This window comes from Carcharodon carcharias, chromosome 4 (assembly GCF_017639515.1).
Source record: "Carcharodon carcharias isolate sCarCar2 chromosome 4, sCarCar2.pri, whole genome shotgun sequence".
NCBI lineage: Eukaryota > Metazoa > Chordata > Chondrichthyes > Lamniformes > Lamnidae > Carcharodon > Carcharodon carcharias.
Window position 1 is genome coordinate 128,665,303 of NC_054470.1, and position 25,246 is coordinate 128,690,548.

At 43.6% G+C, this 25,246-nt stretch overlaps 1 protein-coding gene across 9 annotated transcripts in view; it reads right to left on the bottom strand.

Moving 5' to 3' along the window:
* The window catches only part of ppip5k2 (diphosphoinositol pentakisphosphate kinase 2), a 210,519-nt gene that overhangs the window by 106,222 nt on the left and 79,051 nt on the right, over positions 1-25,246 (bottom strand). For all 9 annotated transcript variants that reach the window (XM_041185638.1, XM_041185641.1, XM_041185640.1 and 6 more), the window contains exons 19-21: positions 14,636-14,859; positions 12,761-12,888; positions 4,957-5,071 (exon numbers count right to left, since the gene is read on the bottom strand). In XM_041185638.1, the coding sequence (XP_041041572.1) occupies positions 4,957-5,071; positions 12,761-12,888; positions 14,636-14,859 (467 nt within the window). The remainder of the gene's footprint in view (positions 1-4,956; positions 5,072-12,760; positions 12,889-14,635; positions 14,860-25,246) is intronic.

The window sequence follows — 25,246 nt, forward strand, 5'->3', positions numbered from 1 at the left end:
AATTACTTTGCTTGGCCTAAATAGCCAAGTGGTTATGGTACTGGGTTTGTAACCCCAAGATCAAGAGTTCAAATCTCACAATGGCAAAACTATGAAACAATGTAACTTCATCTGAAACAGATGGAAACAGGTTTACTCAAAAGAGTATCAAGAGTTCAAATCTCACAATGGCAAAACTATGAAATGGAAGAGACATTGAACAAATATGCTTGGCCTAAATAGCCAAGTGGTTATGGTACTGGGTTTGTAAACCCAAGATCAAGAGTTCAAATCTCACAATGGCAAACTATGAATCAAGAGTTCAAGAGTTCAAATCTCACAATGGCAAACTATGAAACAATGTAACTTCATCTGAAACAGATGGAAATGGGTTTGTACTCGAAAGAGTTACAGCACTGCTTGTCGGCCAGGAGGAGCAGGAGCATTTCCTGAAGGCCAAAAAAATTAATTCTGCAAACTCACCCACCCCATTTCTTCACCACTAAACCTACCTCCTCCTCTGCTGTGGCGTTATGCCACAGCCTTCCCTGTCCAACAGGCAGCCAAGCCCGTCAATCAGGCTGGCTTTCCGTCAGGGAACCTAGGGGGAATACAAAAAAAACAAATGACTCAGGCTCTGGAGTTAAAACTCCATGGCATTCAGGAAAACAATATTTGCGTTTTCTGCCAGACAGTACAGTATGTACTGGGGCCATCAGTTATCGTTTGCATTCTTTTTCTCCATGTTTCCTTTATTATTGGAGAGCGAATAATGGGATTGTAAATACAAATAGAAAGTGCTGGAAATACTCAGCAGGTCAGATGGCATCTGTGGAAAGAAACAAGAGTTAATGTTTCAGGTCATGATGACCTTTCATCAGAATGGAGGAAAGACAGGTAGGGACTATAAACCCTTAAAGACTGCTGATTTATAGTTTCTGGAAATTGTGGAAGATGAATTTATGGGAAACAGATCAACTACTTCAAGTTTTTCATTTTAGGCTAAATCATTTTTATATTTTGTGGATTATGTCTGTTCCTGTAGGCCAAATTTTAAGCATGCCATGGTCCCTGCCCCACAAAGCGACCTCCCCACCAACCCCTTGCTAAAACGTCAGTGGGGAGAACACCTGTGATCCTGATGGCTGCCCTGCAGCAATTAAATACTGAGAACAGTGTTAACAGTACTAAGGAAAGACATGACTCATTCTTGGGAGGATAGCCTGCCTTAGAGCGCAGTTGGATTGGCTGGGAGTTCTGTCGTCCCAGCAGCACCATGGTAGCCATTGCTGGGGCTATAAGAAGTCCCCAGTGCTGAGGAAAGCCCAGGTTGGGGCACGCAGTGAAGGGGTGAATGGGGACATAGGGGATGAATGGGTGGCTGGGTTAGAGAGGGCATGGTGGGAGATTTAAAGGGGATATGACCTTGGGGAGTGAGTACGTGGGGGGGCCGCCGACAAGCTGAAGGCCAACAGCTGCCGAGCATCCTGCATGGCTTGGGCCTCCCCCCATCATGGGTAAAATACCAGCAGTGGTGGGTTGAAGCCCTTAGACCTAAGGTGAGCAGGCCACCTCCCTTAATCCCCACAATATTCCAGACAAGTTGGGGCAGACAGATAAGTAGCAGGAAGGTCACCCACTAGATTTTACATGCCACACCACCCCAGCCACAACTTCAAACCCACCAGCAGGGGTGTGCAAAATCCAGCCCTGTCGTTTGGTATAGTTTGAGATCAGGTCGATTTGCCATGTCTGGCTCGGACCACAATGACTGCAAGGCTTCTTTTCTTCTAATTAAAATGATCACACTTCCATCATTATGAAGGCATATGGCAAAAAAAAAATCACCCAATGCAGAGTTAGTAACCAGTTCAAGACCCAAAAGGGCAGTAATCAAAAATTAATTAAATTAATATTAAATGCTTCAGGATTCATGCCACAACTTGTCTTCAGGGAAAAGAAAAAAATCATCAGATACTTCCATGAACAGTACAAAAATTACCTAAAGTGCTGCCAACAGCTTTCATTGTGTCTAGAGCAAGAGTGAACAGCATAAAAGAAGGCAGGATGAAAGAACCAACAGTCATTTCTTCACGCCTATCATCTGAGACAGCAATCTCCAGGAGCTACTCTTGCAATTGCAAGCCTCTGCGCCTTGCCAATTTGCACCTTTGATGCTCAGATTGCATGGAACTTTCAGGCCGCTCTGACCACCTGCTGTGCACTCACCTCCTGTGAGCTGACAAGTTGCAGACACTGCGTGGTTCCTGTACAGCACTGGTAAAATTGCATTCCCCTAGCAAAATGACTGATAATTGCATTATCATCTCAATTGGCTTCTCGCCCCTCGTGGGGGCGGGGGTTGGGTGTTGCTATCAAGCTATCTCAGGGAAAAGTGAGAGGAGGTGGGATCACATCAGCATACTTGTCTGACAGCATTACAATGATTCCTCACCTAACATTGTAGTTGCGCTCCTGAAAAGTGCAACTTAAATGAAACATTAAGCGAATCAGATTTTTCCATTACAACCAATGTAAAAGCTGTAGTTGTCAAAAAAGTAGAGCAGTATACCCACTAAGTTGAAATACTGTACATTCCTAAATTCCTATATTTTAAATGAAATTATATTTTAAAGAAATATGCTAACTCCTTTTACTTACCACCTGCTTGTTGCCTCTCTTGCTTACCAATCTCCTGCTCTCCATTGTACCACTTCACACCAACCCTCCTATTCCTCGACCCTTGTGTTCCTTCTTGCTCACCAGTTCCTTCTCCCAAATACTTGGGAGCAAGGGCTTGGGAGGGTGGGTCAGTGAGCGGGAGCCCCCACTCCAAAATGGCAAAAGGGTAATGTGCGCTACGTTGCCCCGGCACGAAACAATGCTAAAACGGAAATCTCGATTCTAAGTGTGTATACTGGCCCTATTATCTTCACAACGTTAAAGCAGAATGAGAAACTAAGCAACTTAAAACAAGGACATACTGTATTTCTAAATATCCTGCCCCTGTGCTCCCCAACCCACCACTTCCAAACCTGCCTCCAACGGCCTGGAAAAACTCACCCCCCCTCCCCCAACAATTATCTTTCAATTATTTTTGCTCAGCAAATGTTGTGATCTCATTTGTTGAGATTCCTGGTGTAATTTAAAACAGGGTTAATGTAAGAGTCACCATTTATCTATATTTTTTTGTTGCACTCGAGTTTATTCTAGCTCTCAGGACTGCATTATAGCAAGTTAAACACTAAAATGGACATTTGATTAAATTTGTCAATCTATAGCTCTGTCCCAAAGTAAGCTAAAAGCTGAAATAGTATTATCCATGCTATACGTTATTCAAAATATTGTTATAGACTACCTTAATAAAAATATATGTTTAAGTTTCCTCTTCCTGATTGTTTGAATTTCTTTTTCTGCTTTCTCACTGATTCATCTGATCATATTCCACAACAAACAAATCATATCATACAAAAAGTCACCAATCACACTTGATGTTCTGATTATTACAATTCCCCACTCTCAGCCTTATGCCCCATTCAGACCCTATTCCAATCTCGAACCATGCAAAGGTGTTCCAGCCTTAGGCTACACTCAGGCCCTGTTTAATACTAGTTCCAAACTGGTCTATTCTCAATGCATCCCTCTCCAATCTGCTGCAGTCCCATTGTTGTCCGCCACCCAGCCCAAACCTACTCATTCTACCTCCTCAGCACCAGGTCTGAATCACTACCCCATCTTGGCTGATTTTGTTCTTTGCAAGGTTCTAGTGTCTGTCTTTTGATCCTTGTGCCTAAGCTGCATGCAACAAATTTGAGAGATGGTTGGGTTTTCACATGGTGACTCATACTTCACAATTGAGAAAGAGGAATCAGGGACAACAGTGCAAGGTATGCATTGGAGGGCACAGAATTCTCCAAGCTCCGCCCAGCTGTTGATGAAGAGGATACTTCTTGAGTAGAAGAAGCAGCAACTGTGCAATATACTGGGAGGAATTTCAAGTGCACTGCTCAAATTGCAGAGAGACTGGAGGACCATATCTTAAGCATGAGTAGTATGATGTCACAGGCCTTTGCAATAATGTCTTCTTCCATAGAAGAAATGGTCAACTGCATGGAGCATCAAGCATGACAATCACAAGTGTATGCACTTGTCTCCACTACAGAGACCCTGGCTATTGCATACTGACAGGTGACTCCAGATCTGCCCAGGCAACTGAAACACATCTTCAGCATGCTGATAACTTGGATCGATGATGCATCTGGCATTTCATAGGGCTTTATTTATACTGCTCCTGAGCCTCATAAGTAAAATTCCTCTCAGGTGTCAACCATATTTTAAGTGGGTATCACTTGTCTCCAAGCAGCCAGCTGGTAACTCTGCTTTGAGGTTCAAAGAGATCAGGAAGGGTGGTATGCTGCAAGACAAAATTACCATGGCAGCTGCCTTGGAATCTTGCGCACACACCTTTATAAAGGCTTTTTTGTGCTTGTACCCTAGCTGTACATTGATGGAATGGAAGCTTTTGTGCTAGATGAATACTCATGGTTGATCTGGGAGTGCCCTGATTGCTACATGAATGTAGTCGGTGATGGTGTGCACCTCTGGGTAGCCAGCCAGAGCCACAAACCCAGGCACTGCTCAATCTGATTGACAGCATCACATACAAAGTTGACATAAGTGTCAGAGCTGGCAAACAGGCCATCAGTCACCTGTCTTCTGTATTTGAATGCTGCTGGCTTCAAGCTCCTGCAAAAGTCTCTGGCAGTGCTCTGGAAGGATCCACATGCAAATAAGTTGAGGGCAGTGCGATTTTGACACCCACCAATTTCAGTAGGAAGCAATTCTTCTTCCAGCAGGTGTTACTCATTTAAGTGAACTTGACTGTATTTGCAAATGTAAGTTGCATTTCTAAAAAATCAATTAAAAAGTAACAACAATTAGGTTGGATATGAATTTACCAGTATCATCAATACTTACGTTACACAGGGCTCCATAGCGCAATATAGAGAGAAGTGAGTGTACATGGCTCTCACTAGTAAAGTACAACCTAGTACGGACATGTCGCTCTGGGGACAAGACTCCTCTTGAGTATCTGGAAAAAATGGGTGTAAAATTGCAATAAAATTACATCATAAAATTCTCCTAAATGCATTCTTGGAACTCTTTCTTCACTCTACTACTATTCCAGTCAAGATTCAGGTAATTGAAGTCTCCCAACATAGCTATTCTATAATGTTTGCAATTCTCTCTAATTTCCTTGCAGATTTGTTCCTCCACATGCTTCCCAATAGTCGGTGCCCTATAGACTACACTGAGCAATGTAACTGCACCCTTGTTGTTCCTTAGCTCTAGCCAAATCGATTCTGTCCTTGAACCCTCTGAAACATCCTCTTACTCCAGCACTGTTCTCCTTAACCAATACAGCCACCACTCCTCCTCTTCATCCTGCCCTATCTTTCCTGAACATCTTGTACCCAGGAATATTTAACACCTTCTTTGCCCTTCCTTGAGCCAGCGATCGAGTGAAACAGGGAAAGCGCCCTCAGCGAGACAGGGAGAGAGCGAGTGGTCAGTGAAAGAGAGGGAGAAAGTAAGAGAGATCAGAGAGAGAGAGAGAGAGAACTGGGGAAGGAGCCAGTGGCAGTGAGGAGGAGACCATCGATAATCACTGGGAGAGAAACCACTGTGGAGAGGAGCAAAGAACTAGCTTCCATGCAGTAAAAATGCTGTAGTTGACAGGCTGCAAATAGTGAGTAGCACTGGAGAGCTGAAAAGGCAGTGGAAGGCTTGTGACTGTGCTGCGGGCCATTGGGGCAAAGGTACCTTTTTGGAGCAGTGGTGTTCTGCTCAGCAGCGCTGAAAAACTGGAATTGTCCCTGTGAGTTGGTGTTGGAGTGCAGAGTCAGGAGTCCAGGGGAACGTAGTAGTGGAAGATGAGATTGAAACCCTAAGAGGTGAGCAGTCATTGAGGAAGTCCAAGTCAGAGCAACACTTGGAGGGTGTTCCGCAGCTCGATCTTCGAAAGGGAAGGGTGAAGACTTGTAATCCCTCATAGGTGAGGCAGAGTTTAAACAAGATTGTGTAACTCACTGATACTGACACCCGAATGGGTTGCTGACAAAACTGGGATGTGTCCTGGTCATATGTGTCATGTATTGTGCAATGTAGTGTGTTCGACCATAGTTTGCCTATTAGTTCACATGAACCTCATGTTGATTCTGAACGTTAGGGTACAAGAAAGATCTTGCAAATTGTTTTACTTTTCTGACTGCGTATAACAGAGTTTGTTTTGTATGTCAAAAAGTGTGGAATCTTGTTGCTTTATTCTCTTTGTGAGTACCTGGGATCTCAAACTTTGTCTACTTTAAACAAAAAGTTACTGGGGCTTAAATGGATCCTATCAAAAATTTGGGGATCTGGTCAAGAATAATAACAATATTAATGATTTGGATGAAGGGACCAAATGCATTGTAGCCAAATTTGCTGAAGATACAAAAAGGTAAGAAAGCAAGTTGCAAGGATAATACAAAGAATCTGCATAGGTTAAGTGAGTGGACAAAAATTTGGCAGATGGGAGCATCATGTGGGAAAATGTGATGTTGTCCACTTTAGTGCAAAAAAATAGGAAAGCAGGGTATTATTTAAATGGAGACACTGCTGAATGCTATGGTACAGAAGGATCTGGGTGCCCTCGTAAATGAAACACACAAGATTAGTATGCAGGTACAGCAAGCAATTAGGAAGGCAAATGTAATACTGGCCCTTATTGCAAGAAGGATGGAGCACAAAAGTAGATAAGTCTTGCTACAACTGTACAGGGAATTGGTGAGACTACACCTGGAATACCGCGTAAAGTTTTGGTCTCCTTTAAGGAGGGATATACTTGCATTGGAGGGAGTTCAGAGAAAGCTCATTAGGCTGATTCCAGGGATGAAGAGGTTGTCTTATGAGGAAAGGTTGAGCAGTTGGGTCTATACTCAATGGAGTTATGATGATTCAGATTGGAAATTGGTTATAAAGTAGAAGGAAAAGCACTGGAGGAGGAGTAGAATTCTCCCAGGGATCCATGTCCTTGCTCTTAAGTCTATATAAATAACCTGAATATTGGCAAAATACAAACATGTGAATTAGGAGTAGAAGTAGGCCACTCGGCCCTTCGAGCCTGCTCCGCCATTCAATTAGATCATGCTGATCTGATTGTAGCTTCAACTCCACATTCCCACCTATCCTGATAACCTCTCACCCCTTACTTATCAAGAATCTATCTACCTTTGCCTTAAAAATATTCAAAGACTCTGCTTCCACCATCTTTTGAGGAAGACTATTCCAAAGACTCCCAACCATCGGAGAAAAAAAATCTCATCTCTGTCCTAAATAGACGACCCCTTATTTTTAAACAGTGGCCCCTAGTACTAGATTTTCCCACAAAAGGAAACATACTCTACATGTCAACGCTGGCAAACAGGAAGGTACATAAAAGCTTCTAGATAATACTAAAGGTGGCTGGGTAGGAGAAGATTATGTTGGTAAACTGTGAACAAAGCAGAAAATTACAATAAGTTATAGATTATGCAAATCAGTAGACAAATAACAGAATATAACAAAGTGCAAGGTAGTACACTTTGGGTACAATCAAAACGTGGACAGCTTTAGGGGCAGTGAACAAGTACACAGTAAAAGCTGACCTGCCGGTGCAAAGTGATAAAAAGACCAATGGGATGTTAGCTTCATTACAAAAGGCATAGAATATAAAAGCCTGGGATCACTTCTGGAATTAGACAGAGAGCTGATCAGATGACAATTGGGATAGTTATTCAGTTTTGGATGTTCCACTTTAGAAATAATGCACTAGTCTTAGGGAGACTGCAGCAAAGATTCATTGTTAAAGGATTGAGTAGCAATGAAAAACTGAGTAAATTTGGGTTATGTTCACTGAAAGTTAGGAGATTAATGGATGATTAAGCTATTTAAAATCATGAAAAGAGCTATCACAGTAGAGGTGGAAGGGTCTCTTTCCTCTTGTAGGGGTATTTGGAACAATGAGACATAATCATAGATTTTGACTTAAACTGGTAAAATAAAATCCAGGGAAAACTTCTCACAAAGACTTGGGAGAATGCAAAACATATTTTTTCAGAAGGCCACAAATGTAAAGTCAATTAAGGTGTTTAAAAAGATAGATGCTTACTTGGATAACGAAGGTGTTAAGGAATATGTTGAAAAAACAGCAAACTTGAAAAGGGAAAGAATAGTTGTGACTAACAAAATGACACCACTTTCAATAGGTCAACCCATTTAATCAAGATGAGAGCTACTCATGAACAAACTTAGTGTCATGAACTGAACTGCTTTTCTGGGTTTCAGAAACTGGGGAATGGGATTAGTAGTGTATCATCTGTGGCCAGCAAGGGAATAAAAATTAAGATTTTCCAAATCAAACCTCTCCCCAAATTACATGAGAACATTAGAACATAAGAAATAGGAGCATGAGAAGACCAAATGACCCGTTGAACCTGCTCTACATTGAATATGATCATGGCTGATCTTGAGCTTCAACTTCACTTTCTCGCCTGCTCCCCATATCCCTTGATTCCCCGAGACACGAAAAATCTGTCTTCAACATATTCAATTATAGCACATCCACAACGCTCTGGTGTAGAGAACTGCAAAGGTTCACAACCCTTCGAGGGAAGAAATTTCTCCTAACATCAGTGCTGAATCATCAGCCCCTTGCCCTGAAACTGTGTCCACTTGTTCTAAATTCCCCAGCCTGGGTAAACGACATCTCAGCATCTACCCTGCCAAGCCCCTTCATAACCTTATATGCTTCAATGAGATCGCCTCTTGTTTCTTCTAAACTCCAGAGAATTATTCCCAGTTTACTCAGCAATCCACCACAGGACAATCACCTCATCCCAGGGACCAATCTAGTGAATCTTCATTGTACAGCGCAAGTTTATTCTTCCTTAAATGTCAAGATCAAAGTTGTTCACAACATTCTTGGTGTTGTCGCACCAAAGCCCTGTACAACTGTAGCAAGATTACTTTATTGTTGTACTCCAATCCCCTTGCAATAAAGGCCAGCATGCCATTTCCTTTGCTAATTGCTTGCTATATGTGTTCCTTGTACAAGTACACTTAAGTCTCTCAACATCAACATTTACAAGTTTCATGCCTTTCAAAAAAATATTCTGCTTTTCTATGCTTATGACTATTCGCACTTCCCCACATTATATTTGCATCTGCCACCTTGCTGCCACACTCACTTGTCCTATCTATATCTCTGTGTCCTCCTCACAGCTTGTTACCTGCCTAGCTATGAATCATCAAACTTAAACACATCACTTTTTGTCATTTGTATAAGTCATTGATGTAGATTGTAAGTAACTGAGGCCCCTGCATGAGGGAATACTCCTCTTCAGGATAAAGGCTGCTACCCTTATACAGTTGTTTAGTTGGATACAAAGAACTATAACACCTGCATCCTTGCTCACTTGGAAAGTTTTTTTTTCATTCATTCACAGGGTGTGGGCTTCGCTAGCTGGGCCAACATTTATTGCCCATCCCTAGTTGCCCTTGAGAAGGTGGAGGTGAGCTGCCTTCTTGAACTGCTACAGTCCATGTGGTGTAAGTAGACCCACAGTGCTCTTAAGGGAGTTCCAGGATTTTGACCCAGCGCTAGTGAAGGAACAGCGATATATTTCCAAGTCAGGATGGTGAGTGACTTGGAGGGGAACTTCCAGGTGTTGTTGTTCCCATGTATCTGCTGCCCTTGTCCTTCCTAGATGGTAGTGGTCATGGGTTTGGAAGGTGCTGTTGAAGGAGCCTTGGTGAATTCCTAAATGCATCTTGTAGGTGGTACACACCGCTGCTACTGTGTTTTGGTGGTGGAGGGAGTGAATGTTTATGGATGGGGTGCCAATCAAGTAGGCTGCTTTGTCCTGGATTGTGTTAAGCTTCTTGAGTACTGTTGGAGCTGCACTCATCCAGGAAACTGGAAAGTATTCCATCACACTCCTGACTTGTGCCTTGTACATGGTGGACAGGCTTTGGGGAGCAGGAGGCGAGTTACTTCCCACAGGATTCCTACTGCTTTAGTAGCCACAATATTTATGTAGCTCGTCTAGTTCAGTTTCTGGTCAATGGTAATCACCAGGATGATGATAGTGGGGGATTCAGCGATGGTAATGCCATTGCATGCCAAAGGGCGATGGTTGGATTCTCTCTTGTTGGAGATGGTCATTGCCTGACACTTGTGTGGCATGAATGTCACTTGCCACTTGTCAGCCCCAGCCTGAGTATTGTCCAGGTCTTGCTTCATTTGGATGTGGACTGCTTCAGTATCTGAGGAGTCGCGAATGGTGCTGAACGTTGTGCAATCATCAGCGAACATTCCCACTTCTGACCTTATTGTGGATGGAAGGTCATTGATGAAGCAGCTGAAGGTGGCTTGGCCAAGGACACTACCCAAGGAACTCCTGCAGTGATGTCCTGGAGCTGAGATGATTGACCTCCAACAACCACAACCATCTTCTTTTTTGCCAGGTATGAATCCAACCAGCGCAGAGCTTTCCCACTGATTCCAGTTTTGCTTGGGCTCTTTGATGCCACACTCAATCAAACACAGCCTTGATGTCAATGGCAGTCACTCTTACCTCACCTCGGGAGTTCAGCTCTTTTTTGTCCATGTTTGAGCCAAGGCTGTAATGAGGTCAGCAGCTGAGTGGCCCTGGCGGAACCTGAACTGGGCGTCAGTGAGCAGGTTATTGCTAAGTAAGTGCCAGTTGATAGCACCGTTGATGAACTCTTCCATTACTTTACTGATGATCAAGAGTAGGCTAATGGGGCAGTAAGTGGAGGGTTGGATTTGTCCTCTTTTTTGTATGCAGGGCATATCTGGGCAATTTTCCACATTGCCGGGTAGATGCCGGTGTTGTAGCTGTACAGGAACAGCTTGGCGAGGGGTGAGGCAAGTTCTGGAGCACAAGTCTTCAGTACCATTGCCAGAATATTGCCAAGGCCCATAGCCTTTACACTATCCAGTGCCTTCAGTTGTTTTGTGATATCACGTGGAGTGAATCGATTATAACAAATGCTTCAGCCTTACCTCTTGCACTGATGTGCTGGGCTCCTCAATCATTGCAGATGGGGATATTTATGGATCTTCCTCCACCAGTGAGTTGTTTAATTGTCCATCAACATTCATGACTGGATGTGGCAGGGCTGCAGAGCTTAGATCTGATTCGTTGGTTACGGGATCGCTTAGCTCTGTCTATCACTTGCTGCTTATGCTGTTTAGCATGGAAGTAGTTGTGTGTTATAGCTTCACCAAGTTGACACCTCATTTTTAGGTATGCCTGGTGCTGCTCCTGCCATGCTCACGTGCACTCTTCATTGAGCCAGGATTGATCCTCTGGCTTGATGGGGATGGTCGAGTGGGGGAATATGCCAGGCCATGAGGTTACAGATTGCGCTCGAGTACAATTCTGCTGGGACTGATGGCCCACAGCACCTCATGGATACCCAGTTTTGAGTTGCTAGATCTGTTGGAAATCTATCCCATTTAGCACGGCGGTAGTGTCACGCAATACAATGGAGAGTATCCTCAATGTGAAGGGAAGACTTGGTCTCCACAATGACTGTGCGGTGGTCACTCCTGCTGGTGGACAGATGCATCTGAGGCAGGCAGTTTGGTGAGGATGAGTTCAAGTATGTTTTTTCCTCTTGTTGTTCCCTCACCACCTGCTGCAGACCAGCAGCTATGCCCTTTAGTACTCAGCCAGCTCAGTCAGTTGTGCTGCTACCGAGTTACTCTTGGTGATGAACATTGAAGTCCCCCACCCAGAGTACATTTTACGCCCCAGCCGTCCTCAGTGCTTCCTCCAAGTGGTGTTCAACATGGAGGAGCACTGATTTCATCAGCTGAAGGAGGGCAGTAAATGGTAATCATGGTACATTGCCCATGTTTGACCTGATACCCTGAGACTCCGGGGTCCGGAGTCGATGTATGCCACCTCTGCTGGATCTGTCCTGCCGGGACATTATCCATAAGATGTGATTCAGTGAGGAGGACTATGTCAGGATGTTGCTTGACTACTCTATGAGTAGTCCCAGTTTTGGCACTAGTCCTCAGCTGTCGTCGGATGGTCCGTCCCATTTCATTCCTTTTTTGAGACATTATAGTGGTTTGATACACCCACATTGCTCTGAAGGAAGGTCATACGGACTCAAAACGTTAACTCTGTCTTTCTCTGCACAGATGCTGTCAGATGCTGAGTTTTTCCAGCATTTTTTGTTTTTGCTTCAGATTTCCAGCAGCCGCAGTATTTTGCCTTTAACGTTGCTGTGGGTCTGGAGTCACAAGTAGGCCAGACCAGGTAAGGACAGCAGATTTCCTTCCCTATTGGAACCAGATGTTTTTACAACAATCAACAATGGACTTTTAATTCCAGATTTTTATTGAATTCAAATTCCACCATCTGCCATGGCGGGATTTGAACCCGGGTCCCCAGGGCATTGCCTTGGATCTCAGGATGACTAGTCCAGCGACAATACCACTACACCATTGCCTCCCCAGTTGTTAAAATTAATCTAGTGGTTATGTGACCAATGTATTAACAAAGTAAAAAATGTCATGATTTTCTTACAAGGCAGATTGTGCACTTCTATTGAGAAACCTTCCACCCTAGATTATTGCAGTTACACAGGTTTGAATAGGATTTGAAAATTGAGAAATTATTCAAAGTCTTTAGAAAATGAATAACTATACATAAGCTCTTACAGTGGATGGAGTTTGTTAACAGTATCATCATCCTGAGTTCTTTGCAAGTCAGAACGAATTTTTCTTATCAAAGGAGTACAGTATCCTTTGGCAATATCCATCTTCTCAGCCTTGGTGATGCCATATTCCTAAAAAAATGAAATTAATCTTCAATAAAATCAAGAAATGTATAAAATTTAAAAAATATGTTGACAACTTCAAATTTAATGTATTATTCTACGTGTTCCCTTCCTCCTTAAAATATAATTCATACTTCTAATTGCGGTACAAACTGCGGAAGAAAATCAGACTAGAGAAACATACCTTGCAAAGTATATTTCAGGAAAGTCAGTATTAATAAGAAGGTAGAGTGATAGTACTGTCACCTTTCCTGCTCAAAGGTACTTCACACACATCAGGCAGAATTTAATACCCCCTGGGAATGGGCTAGGAGGCTAGGAAGGCATGGGGTGGAGAGCCCATTGTCTTCCTGATTCCCTGCCCAAGTTAGGATAGGCAAGGTCAAGGTCAGTCTTCCTGCCTGGAGGCCAACTGAGGCCCTCAGGTGGCCAATTAACATCCACTTAGGGGGAGAGAGTGGCATAGTGGTAATGTCACTGGACTAGTAACCCAGAGGCCCGGGCTTATGCTCTGGGGACATGGGTTCAAATCCCAAGGCAGCTGGTGGAATTTGAATTCAATTAATAAATCTGGACTACAAAGCTAGTCTCAGTAACGGTGACCATGACTCTATAATTGTCGAAAAAACCTACCTGGTTCACTAATGCCCTTTAGGGAAGAAAATCTGGCACCCTTACTTGGTCTGGTCTACATATGATCCCAGACCCACTACAATGTGCTTGACTCTTAACTGCTCTCTGAAATAGCCTAGCAAGCCAATATAATTATGGATGGACAACAAATGCTAGCCTTGCAGTGATGCCCACATCCTTTGAAAGAATGAAGAAAAGCTTAAGAGCCTCATCCCACTGCTGCTGGTATTCTATCGGCGGTGGGGAGCGGAGCGGAGCGGGGCGGGGCGGGGGGGCGTGCGGCGCAGCGCATGATTCGTCCCAATTGAACATGCTCAGCAGCAAGGGCCACCCTACTGCCCCCTCCTTCCCACCCTTGCCAGGGGCTGCTGACTGGCCCTGGTGAGCCTGCCCCACTCATTCCTCTTCTGGGGCCTCTTCAACGGCTGCTGCCCCAGGGCCTTCTGCAATCCCAGCAGCAGCCACTGCTTCAAGTGGTGCTATCAGGGCTGAAGAGCTGCTGGCCATCTGACTGGCTGACAGCTCTTTTGTTGAAGGCCATGAGAGACAGCAGGCAGTTAACTGCCTAACTGACATTTAATCTCATTGGGACTCCTGGAAATAGCAGCAGCAGGACTGCCAACAGCTACCTAACTGGTGGACAGGGGCACCACCTTGGCCATCATTTAGGAAAGCCTAGACCCCCAATGGAAAAGGTGTGGGGTTGTTTTTTTTTTAAATTACAAAGTACTAAGCTTTTTTTATTTACATAGGTATGGTGCTCAAATCATTTTTCCTTTCTGCACTGTACTTCAAAGGTTGCTGCACCAGTGTTCTTAAGAAAAATGAGTAGCAAAGAATGTAATCTATATAACTGCAGTAAATTACATTGAATAATTAATAACTTTCATTTATATAAAACTTCATTTCCTCACGGCATTTCAAGGTACTTCTTGCAGTTACTTGGAATGTAGTCAGTTACATAGGCAAACACAAAGTCAATTTATGCAAGGCAAGATATCACAGAAAGTGAATGGCCCACTGGTGGAGAAAGTAGTAAAAATAAAGGGAAACACAGCTGTTATCGCAACCTCTTCATACAGGAGCAAAGGAAGCCAAATTAGGTTCCTATTAGGCTCATTACCTGAGGTATCACAATGTCCGCCAATGACTTTGATAACTGGTACAGTTCCATTGTGTTCTCCAATTGTTGGGAACTGTTATGTTGAACGTCATATTTTATGCAGTCATAGATATCAGGAATTTTGCTGATGTCATAACGCCCATTCTTCATTTTGACGTCCTTTTCTAATTTAGCCCATCTTCGCAGCATCAATTCGAGTGATTCACTATGGTAAAGCTGAATATCTATATACAAAGAAAGCACTTATTCCTCAGTCAAAATGTTTAATTTAGATAAAAAAATAATTACTTAGCTATATCAGGAATGTGCTACAGCAACACAAGAGCAAAATAATTTTAAAATCTAACACCGAGGCTCTAGGTTCTAGCTATTTGACTTCCGAATCGCTTTATGTAGTGCATGCTAACTACATTCCTTGAAAGAGTACACCAATGTCCCTCTGAACACAAGTTTCATGCATTTTAAAAAATATTGTTTTTTTATTCTGCTTTCAAAGAGAATAATTTCACATTTCCCCATATTATGCACCATCTGCTACTGTGTTGCTCACTCACTTCATCTGTCCACATAGCTTTGCCACCTTTGTACCCTCCTCACAGCTTGCATTCCCACCTACCTTTATGTCATCTGCAAGCTTAGATAAATTCTTCTCTGTCACTTTGTCCAAGTCATTAAGATGTCGTTGTCTGATACAAAGCTAACCACCTGGGATGTTTGGTAGGGTTCCACTGGGCACGTAGGTGACTGTTAAGGCAGATCTGTGCCCGGAAGGTTCTGTTGCAAAGAAGGCAGGGTACCAACGACTACTGAGTGTTAGATGAGCTGCTGACTCGGGATTCTCTCCTTGCATTTTCTCTCTGCCTCTGATCTGCACTTGCTTATGAAGGAGGCTTTACCCTTTTTTATTTTCAGCAATCCTGGGCGAGCTACTCCCAGGACTCGGGGCCGACAGCAAAACGCCTAAGCGAAACCTTTAGAGTATCAGAATGCAATGCTTCCTTTGGCTGCCATGTGCACGCACCCTGGACTCAAATTCTCCATAGAAGATTTGCTTTGACAAGTGAGTGTCAGGCATTCTGGCTACATGACCAGCTGTGACCATCTCAATTTTGTGTGCATGTTTGGCAGGCCAGCTTGGGTGAGCACCTAAGTGCCTGATATTTTGTCTTGTCATCAGACCTTCAGAACCATCTGAAGGCAGCTCAAGTGCAAGTGGTTAAGCTTCTTGGCATGATGCTGGTACACAGTCCACATGTGTAGATCAGAGCAGGCAGGGCTATTGATCTCTAGATTCTCAGTTCGGCAGACTTACTCCTCTGTTCAAAGTCTGCCGAAGGCTACACTCATTTTAGCAATTCTTGCATGTGTCTCGTCGTCAATCTAGACAGCTTGAGAGATTGTGCTGCCAAGATAATGAACTTATCCGGTGCTGACAGGTTCTGGTCATGGACTCAAATATTGGGCTCAAGGTAGGGCTGTCCCGGAGCAGGCTGGGAGATTACTTCAGTTTTCCTCTTGCTGATTGTAAGGCTGAAATTGTTGCAGACTTGAGATCAAGTCCATGCTACATTGCACATCCAGCTCTGATCTGGCAGCTAGTGCATCATCAGCAAACAGGAAATCACAAAGCATGTCTTGGAAACCATGGTGTTTGCCTGGAGTCATCTCAAAATGGGTAGTTTCTCACCCACACAATGTCTGATTGCAATGCCAGAAGCACCATCATGGAAAACATCTGAGAGCAGGGAGGAGAAAAACAAGAGGGTTGGCACTGGCACACAGCCCTGTTTAATTCCATTAGTGACTGGAAATGAGTCAGAAGACTCAATCATGCAGGACACGTGCAAGCATGCTGTCATGGAACTGTCAAACCATTTTAAATAAATTTTTCAGGGTAACAGAATTTCTCCATTACCTTCCAAAGGCCCTCACAGCTGACTGCGAAAGGCCTTGGTCAGGTCAGCAAATGTGGTTTAAAGGCCCACATTCTGTTCTTGGCATTTCTCCTGGAGCTGTTCAACTGCAAACATCATATCAATCATTCCTTAAAACCACACTGACTCTCTGGCAGCAGTTTCTGGTCAGGATGTTACCCTAAGCAGTTCAGAAGGATTCTGATGCAGATTTTGCTGCCAATGGACAGGAGTAAGATTTCTCTATGATTGTAGCGAGATTGACAACTTTCTTTCCATTTGTACAGGCGAACAATGGAGACATCTTTATTCTTGCAGGATGGTTCCTTGCTCCCACATAGGCTGAATTCAATGGGTTTCTTGACCAGGCATTGATTAAGCTCTGGCCTTGTAGACATCAGCTGGGATAGTATCGGCTCCTGGAGCTTTACCTCTAAAACAGGAGTTTGATGGCTTTCATCATTTCAAACAGCATAGGAGTCATTGTGGGAACAGTTTGGCAGCCTATTGATTGCTCCTTCATTGATAGATGAAGGCTGATTGAGGAGGTGGTTAAAGTGCTCTGCCCATCTGTCAAGAATTTGGGCTTTTTCTGTGAGCAGTGGTGACACATTGGCACTGAGGATTGATGAACCAGTAGATTGGGGCCAATAGACAGATTTCAAAACATCTCAGAATCTCTTCCAGACTTCGCAGTCAGTATATGGCTGAAGTTCATTTGCTTTCTGATTCAGCCAAGCGCCTTGCATCTCTGAGCTTACACTGCCAATCCTGCGGATGTTTCAGTTGGCCTCGTGCTTGGACAATAAAAACTTGTCATTGAGGGAAGCCTTATAGAGCCAATGCTTCTCTCCAGTAGTTTCTGGATCACCTCATTGTTTTTATCAAACCAATCTTGATGCTTTTGAGAAGTAGGGCTAATGGCCTCTAGAGGAGCACAATGTATCCCTGAAGATCGCCCAGTCATCCTTAAAGCAGCGAGTGTCCATTTTGGCTGTATACATGCAACTCTCGAGTTTCTGAGAATGATTCCTTCATGATTGCCTGATGGAACCTGGAGACATTGAGACACTTTTGGATCTTCATGCCCTTGAGTCTAGGGAAATCGATCTTGATGTTTAGCTCTGAAATGATAAGACGGTTGTCAGTCCAACTGTCAGCACCACGCATGGCTTTAGTTACACGCACATCCTGCCTGTCCCTCTGCTTTGTGATAACATAGAAGATTAAATGCCAATGCATGGAATGGGGGTGCATCCAAGATGTCTTGCTGCAATTAGGGAGATGGAACACTCAAGCTCAGCACAAACCTTCAGCAAGAGACCACCACTGCTGTTGCAACTGCCAACCCTGTTTTTTCCAATGACCCCTTCCCATGCCTGGTGATCTGCACCAACGCTTGCATTGAAGTCATCGAGCATTGTCTGACCTTGGTACAGCAGCAATCAAGGAGTGGAGGTAATCATAGAATTTATCCTGGATTCCATCAGGGTCGATCATGGTAGGAGCATACGTACAGAGTTGCCATGCAGGGGGAGGTTATGCACCATTAGACGATCATTAACACCCTTGGGGAAATAAGTCAACTTACTTACAAGATGGTTCATAACAGCAAAGCCCACACCAGTTTTGTGCTGTTAATATTTTTCATGGCCTTGCCAAAAGAACGTGCAACTTGCTTCCTTGAACTGACCCTCCTCAGGTAGGCAAGTTTTGCTGAAGAGGACGGCAATATGGACATTGTACCTGGCCAGCTCTCAACGGACAAAAGCAGTTCTTCTCTCAGGTCTGTTGGCTGTGGTATTTTCCATGAGGGCAAACACGTTCTATACGCCAATGGTGAATGGTGTCACCTTTACTTTTTATTTTGAGATCGGCTCACAACTGTATTGGTAGGATCCCCCCAGCTGTGGCCTGCTGGCCAGGGTAAGTGAAGCAGACAATGTTTATCGCATCTTTTTTGATCCCTTTCCTCAAACTAGGGAGGTGAGCAACGTAGTCCTGAAAAGGGCTGCTCAATCGCTCAGTCGGCTGCCGAGTTCCACTTCTGCTTCCTTCCATTGAAAAATGGCCCTATGACCTGAGTCATCTTGTCGTTTGCAGCTACATCTGCTGCTAAGTCACTTGCCCATCACCACTGGACTTCTGACTGGCAGATGACAATGACAAATAGTAGAAAAATGATGAGCATGACTTGCACATGAATTGGATTACATTGAGTGAACAGTTGCACAAAGTAAGCCTCACTCTTTCGCCCTGACTATCTTGGTCCAGTGACAAAACGAGTCTCGATGGTTGGAGACAGATCTGGATGCAGCAAGCGACCTGGATGTCTTCTGTGTCTTGTCGTGCTCTACACGTTCTGCAACAGTGCTGAACCACCTTCAAGGCTATTGGACCTAAAATAGTCTCATCCGCCCAATCCACCAGCATCAGTCTTCGAGTGTCAGGGTAGACAAATCCCCAAGTTGTTGAGGGTAGGAGACCTGAGAACTACCCTTACCTGGTTTAGACCACCCGTCGAAGCAGTTTACCAGAATGTGGCCACGGTCACATGCTAAGAGCTTCTTGGAGCCAAAGGTGAGAGCTAGATGAAGGCGAGGACCAATACAGGGTGAGCCACTCCAAAGTGTGTGGCAAGCCCATCTGAGAGAGATGCTATCCCTCCTTTACACTCAGGTTGTAAATAGCTTCCCCAGCACTGATCCTTGCAGAACTCCATAAGACAAAGTCTGTCAACTTTAAAATGCCCCGTTTACCCCTACTCTTCTACCTGTCTGTTAACCAGTCCTCTATCCATGCTAATATATTAGCTTCAATTCCATGAGACCTCGTCTTGTGTATTAATTTTTTGTTTGACACCTTTTGGATATACAAGTATGCAACGTTTACTGGTTCCCCTTTATCTACCCTACTGTCTACATCCTGTAAAAACTGTAATAAATTTGGCAAACACAATTTCCCTTTTGTAAAACCTTGCTGAGTTTGGTTGATCATACAATGATTTTAAGTGCATTGTTAAGACTTCCTTAATAATAGATTCCAACATTTTCCCAACAACTGTTGTCAGGCTAACTGGCCTGTAACTCTGTTTTTTCTCTCCTTCCTTTCTTGAATAGTGGGGCTACATTTACTAATTTCCTATCCACCAGGACTATTCTAGAATCTAGGGAACGTTGCAAAATCATAACCAGCATACCCATCATCTCTGCAGCTACCTCTTTCAGAACGCTCAGATATAGGTCATCACATCCTGGGGGTTTGTCTGATTTTAGTCCCTTATATTTCTCCAGTACTTTTTCTCTGCTGATGTTAATTAGCTTAAGTTTCTCACTCTTATTAGCCCCTTGGTTACCCACTATTTCTGGTATGGGTATATAATCTGTGTCTTCTACTGTGAAGACAGGAAGAAAATATTTGCTCAATGTCTCTGCCGTGTCTTTATTCCATAATAATTTCTCCTGCCTCTGCCTCCAAAGGGCCAACTCTTCCTTTTTATATACTTAAAAGAGCTCTTACAATCTGTTTTTAATATTCCTGGTTAATTTACTCTCGTGTTTGATTTTTTTTCTATTTTTATCAACTTTTTGGTGACCCTTTGCTGATTTCTAAAATACTCTCAATCCTTGGGCTTGCGACTTTTCTTTGCAACATTAAAAGCCTTTATTTAAACAAATCTAATACTATTCTGAACTTCTTTAGCAAGCCACAGAAAGATCTTCCTTGGTGAGTTTTTGTTTTTTAATGTATTGTATTTCTGTTGAACATTTTGGATGGTTTCTTGAAATGTTTCCCATTGTTTATTTACCACCATACCTTTTAGTGTAATCTTAATTCTGGCACCATTCTTGTAAATCTTTTTTTGGTTTTCTCCAGTGCTTCTGTGTTTTTAGAGTATATGGACTAGAACTACACACATTAAGTGTGGCCTGACCAGAGTGCTATGGTCGTCTATCCCCTGGAAGGGTACAGGCTACAAGGATTATATACACTACAAGGTCACACTGAAGACTTCACTTAGGAGCAGGGGTGAGAGTGGCCAAGAAAAAAAGGTTTGAAATTTTTTGAGAAGGAATTGTGTATTGTAGCATTTTTAATGGGCTGTAGTGAAAAGCAAACACTTCGAGGCCACTTCAAATGGGTGGAATTATTAAGTAGAAACAATTCCATTTGCTTACCCTCAATTACCATCATTAACGTGGACCAATGCATTTGTATCAAATCACCAAAGTGCCCTCAGCATTTCAGCGTTCAATGAACTTGCTGCATTTCATACTGGATGAAGTCCACTCGAACAACAGAACAAGATCTTGCCAGATTACGTACACGCCAGTGCTTGCAAACAATTTTCCAATGTAACCCCATTTTTAACTTTCCACCGCCTTCTCAAAGACAATTAGGGAAGGGCAAAAAAACACTGGCCTTGCCAGCGATGCCCACATCCCATGAACAAATACACACAAAAACTCTTGTAAATTAACGTGACTCCAGACATTAGCAAGATCGTCACAGCTGTAAAGCAGCATAGTAACATTTGGTATATAATTAAAGATCACATATGAAAGATCAACTTTTTTTTTATTCATGAGATGAGGGCGTTGCTGGCTAGGCCAACATTTATTGCTCATCCCTAATTGCCCTTGAGAAGATGATGGTGAACTGCCTTCTTGAACCGCTGCAGTCCATGTAGGTACACTCACAGCACTGTTAGGGAGGAAATTCCAGGATTTTGACCCAGTGACAGTGAAGGAACAGTGATATGTTTCCAAGTCATGATGGTAAATAGCTTGGAGGGGAACTTCCAGGTGGTGGTGTTCCCATGTATCTGCTGCCCTGTCCTTCTAGATGGTAGCAGTCGTGGGGTTGGAAGGTGCTAAGTTCCCACCATCATATAAATACAGGAATGTGTTTTAGATTACTTTGTAAAAATAATTTAAGTAAACAAGCAGGTTTCAGCCAAGCTCTATGTATTACATGGTGATTGAAAGCTCAGTGAAGCCCCCCTCCCCCACCACACACCTACATACATGCTGTAATCAGCTCTTCTCCCACACCACACACAACACCCCCTGCACTCACTCAGCAGCACCTCTTCCCAACCCCTCTGCTCCCCAATCACTCATTCAGCACTCTCTTTTTCAAAATCCCTCCCCGCCGCAACCCCCACACTCACAGCAGCCTCTCTGCCCAAATACCCCTCTCCTTCACTCACTCACCCTTCCCCACCCAGTCCACCATTGCAACTCCCGTAGCAGAGGCAGCACCAGGAAGACGCCCCAGCGCCGGAAGGCACTCTGCAGGCTGCACATTGGAGCAGCAGTTACTGGGGGTACAGCCTCAGCATCCCAATATCAGAAAGCGAGTCACTGGGGCTGTAATTGGATTAAATGGAAGTCTAAACCAAATCAAAATTGGCTGCCGAATGAAGAGAGGATCAGGCGGAGGTTAGAAAAAAAAAATTAAAAGGGAAGGTTTCCATGATCCAAAAGTCAGAACTCTGCCAAAAATGGCAGAAATTTCTCATCCCTGCTTAGGAACTTTGATATTGACTTCCGAGTTGAGGGAGAAGCTCGCCCAGGATCAATGCACCTGAGACAAACAAATATAAGAAACAGCACGGCCTTCTTCGGAAGCAGGCGCATGCAAGAGGTAGAGAGAAAATGCAAGGAGAGGAACTCCTGAGCAGCAACTCATCCAGAGCTCTGCGGTATCCTGTCCTATTTGCAACAGAACCTTCTGGGCACAGATCAGACTTTGCAGTCACCACTGCTAAGTGCCCACTGCTACCCTATCAAACATGCCAAATGAAGAACAAGGTCACCTTTGCCTCAAGGGCAAAGAAAAAAGGCCGACCTTAGTAATAAATCCTAATCCTTTGTTAGCATTTTAATTCCTTTGCTAACCTAAAAATATTGGTTTTAATTATTTGTTCCCCTGTATCCCTAGATCCTTTGTTCTTCTACCTATTTAGTTTATTTTCTAAAATGTAGGTAATATTTTTAATTTTCCTATTAAAGTACATCACCTCATATTTAAAGTTCATTTGTCATTTAATCATCCACTGAGTCAGCAAGTTTTCTAATGTCTTCTTGTATTATGTTGCATTCTTAGTGCTGGCTATAGCCCCCTTCCTCCCACCACTTCACAGCAATACCATCAGTGATTTTAATCAACATATGGAAAGAATGAATCAGATTGGCAAAGGTAGCCTGGATGATGAATTTATAGTGTTTTTAAGACAGTTTCTAACAGCAGCACTTTCCAACATCAACCAAAGAGCAGGCTATACTAGGTCTAGTAATGTGCAATTAGACAGGATTAATTAATGCCCTCATGGTGAAGACACCCCTAGGTGGCAGTGATCATAATATGATTGAATTTCATTTTCAGTTTGAGGGAGTGGATCTAAGACCAGTGTTTTAAATATAAGAAAGGGCAATTTTGAGGGCATGAGGACAGAGCTGGCTAAAGTGAATTGGGAAATTAGGTTAAATGATAGGTCAGTAGAGATGAAGTGGCAGATGTTTAAGGAGATATTGCAGGAAAGATACATTCCAGTGAGAAAGAAAAACTCTGAGGGAAGGACGTATCATCTGTGGCTAACTCAGGAAATTAAGGATAGTATCAATTTGAAATAAAAAGCCTCTAATTCTGCAAAGATGAGTAGCATATCAGAAGACTGGAAAGAATATAAAGGACAGTAAAGAATGACTAAAGACTAATGAGGGAGAAATTAGAGTGCAGAGAAAGCTAGCTAGAAATATAAAAACAAAGAATTTCCACAGATATTTAAAAAGGAATAAAGTAAAGTAAGCGTTGGTCTAAGGGTATTAAGGAAAAGAGTGGGTTGTTCTCTCCAGGTGAGGGGGAGGAACAGCTTCCCTTAGTGAAGGAGTTCAAGTATCTCAGGATCTTGTTTGCAAGCGATGGCAAGTAGGAGCTTGAGATTGATCAACGGATCAAGGCGGCAGCTACAGTTCTGCAGGCACTCTACCGGTCTGTGGTGGTGAAGTGGGAGCTGAGTTTTAGGACGACGCTCTCTGTTTACTGGTTGATCTACATTCCCATCCTCACCTATGATCATGAACTGTGGGTAATGACCGAAAGGAGAAGATTGCAGGTACAAGCGGCAGAAATTAGGTTTCTCCGTGGGGTTGCTGGGCACACTCTCCAGGACAGGCTGAGGAGTTTGGCAATCTGGGAGAGCTTTCAAGAGTCGCTGCTCCTCTAGATCAAGAGGGGCCATTTGAGGTAGTTCGGGCATCTGATAAGGATGCCCCTGGTAGGCTCCCGCTGGAGCTGTACCAGGCATGGCCCACTGGGCGGAAACCTCGAGACCGACCCAGGACACATTGGAGGGATTACATCTCTTGGCTGGCCTGGGAATCCCCCAGGAGGAGCTGGAATCTGTGGCTGAGGAAAGGGAAGTTTGGTCAGCCCTGCTTAGCTCACTGCCACCACAACCCTCACCAGGAGATGCGCTGTGAAAATGGATGGATGGACTAAGAAAATTATAAGGACTAAAAGCTGACAAGTTCCCAGGTCCTGGTGGACTTCATCCTCAGGTCTTAAACGAAATGGCTGAGATAGTAGGTGCATTGGTTTTAATTTTCCAAAATTCCCTAGATTCTGGAAAGGTCCCATCAGATTGGAAAGTAACAAATGTGTCTTCTCAATTCAAGGAAGGAGAGAGACACAAAGCAGGGAACTACAGGCCAGTTAGTTTAATATCTGTAGGGAAATTGCTGAAATCTATTATTAAGACAGTTATAGCAAGGCACTTAGAAAATCTCAATGCAAATCAGGCAGATTCAACATGGTTTTGTGAAAGGGAAATCATGTTTGACTGATTTATTGGAGTTCTTTAAGAAGCAACATGGATAAAGGGAAAGCTGTGTAGGTGCTGTAATTAGATTTCCAGAAGGCATTAGGCAAGGTACCATATCAAAGATTACTACTTAAAATAAGAGCTCATTGTGTAAGGGAGGGGTGGGGAACCCAAAGCCCAGGGGTCGGATCTGGCTGGTTGCACATTTTCATCTAGCCCACAGTGAGATTTCAAAAAAACATATCACGTGCATGTGATGCACATGTCTCCACCATTTTTGGCCTCGCACTGCCCAGCCCATCTCATCTCCTGAGCTGTCAAAATCAAGCCCAGCCACTTTGAATCGTGCAAACCAAGGAGAACCAGAACGCAAAAGTCCGAATGGGCAGTCGCTGCTCGAGCTCCCGCCTCTGAGCGGGTTGCAAGTAACACAGCTACAAGCACTGGGCGGTGAGGACTTCCTCCATTCCGCACACACCATTTGCGCCATTTTATAAGCAACTCCCACTTGCCAGACACAACGGAGCTCAGCCTCATGGGAACTGAGTTCATTCTCTGGCTGCGCTTCTCTCAGCGCAATCGGGATGTTAGGAGGTATTGATTGTGGATGGTTTATTTCTGCTTAATTGTGGAAGGCAGAAAACTAGCTGTATTCTCCCTTTGATGAAGCAAAAGTTGGCAGAACCGAGATTAGTGCAAATCCCTTAGGAAGCCCGAGAGTAGTCTTTCAGGAGTATTGGGCAATCCTCATTACAGAAGGTAATTTTTTGGTTGAATCTCTTCCACTGCTTCCCACCAGCTATTTTGACCTGACAATTTGTCCAGAATCCCTGAGGAGCTTCAACATGAAGGTATAGAACTGCAAAGCAA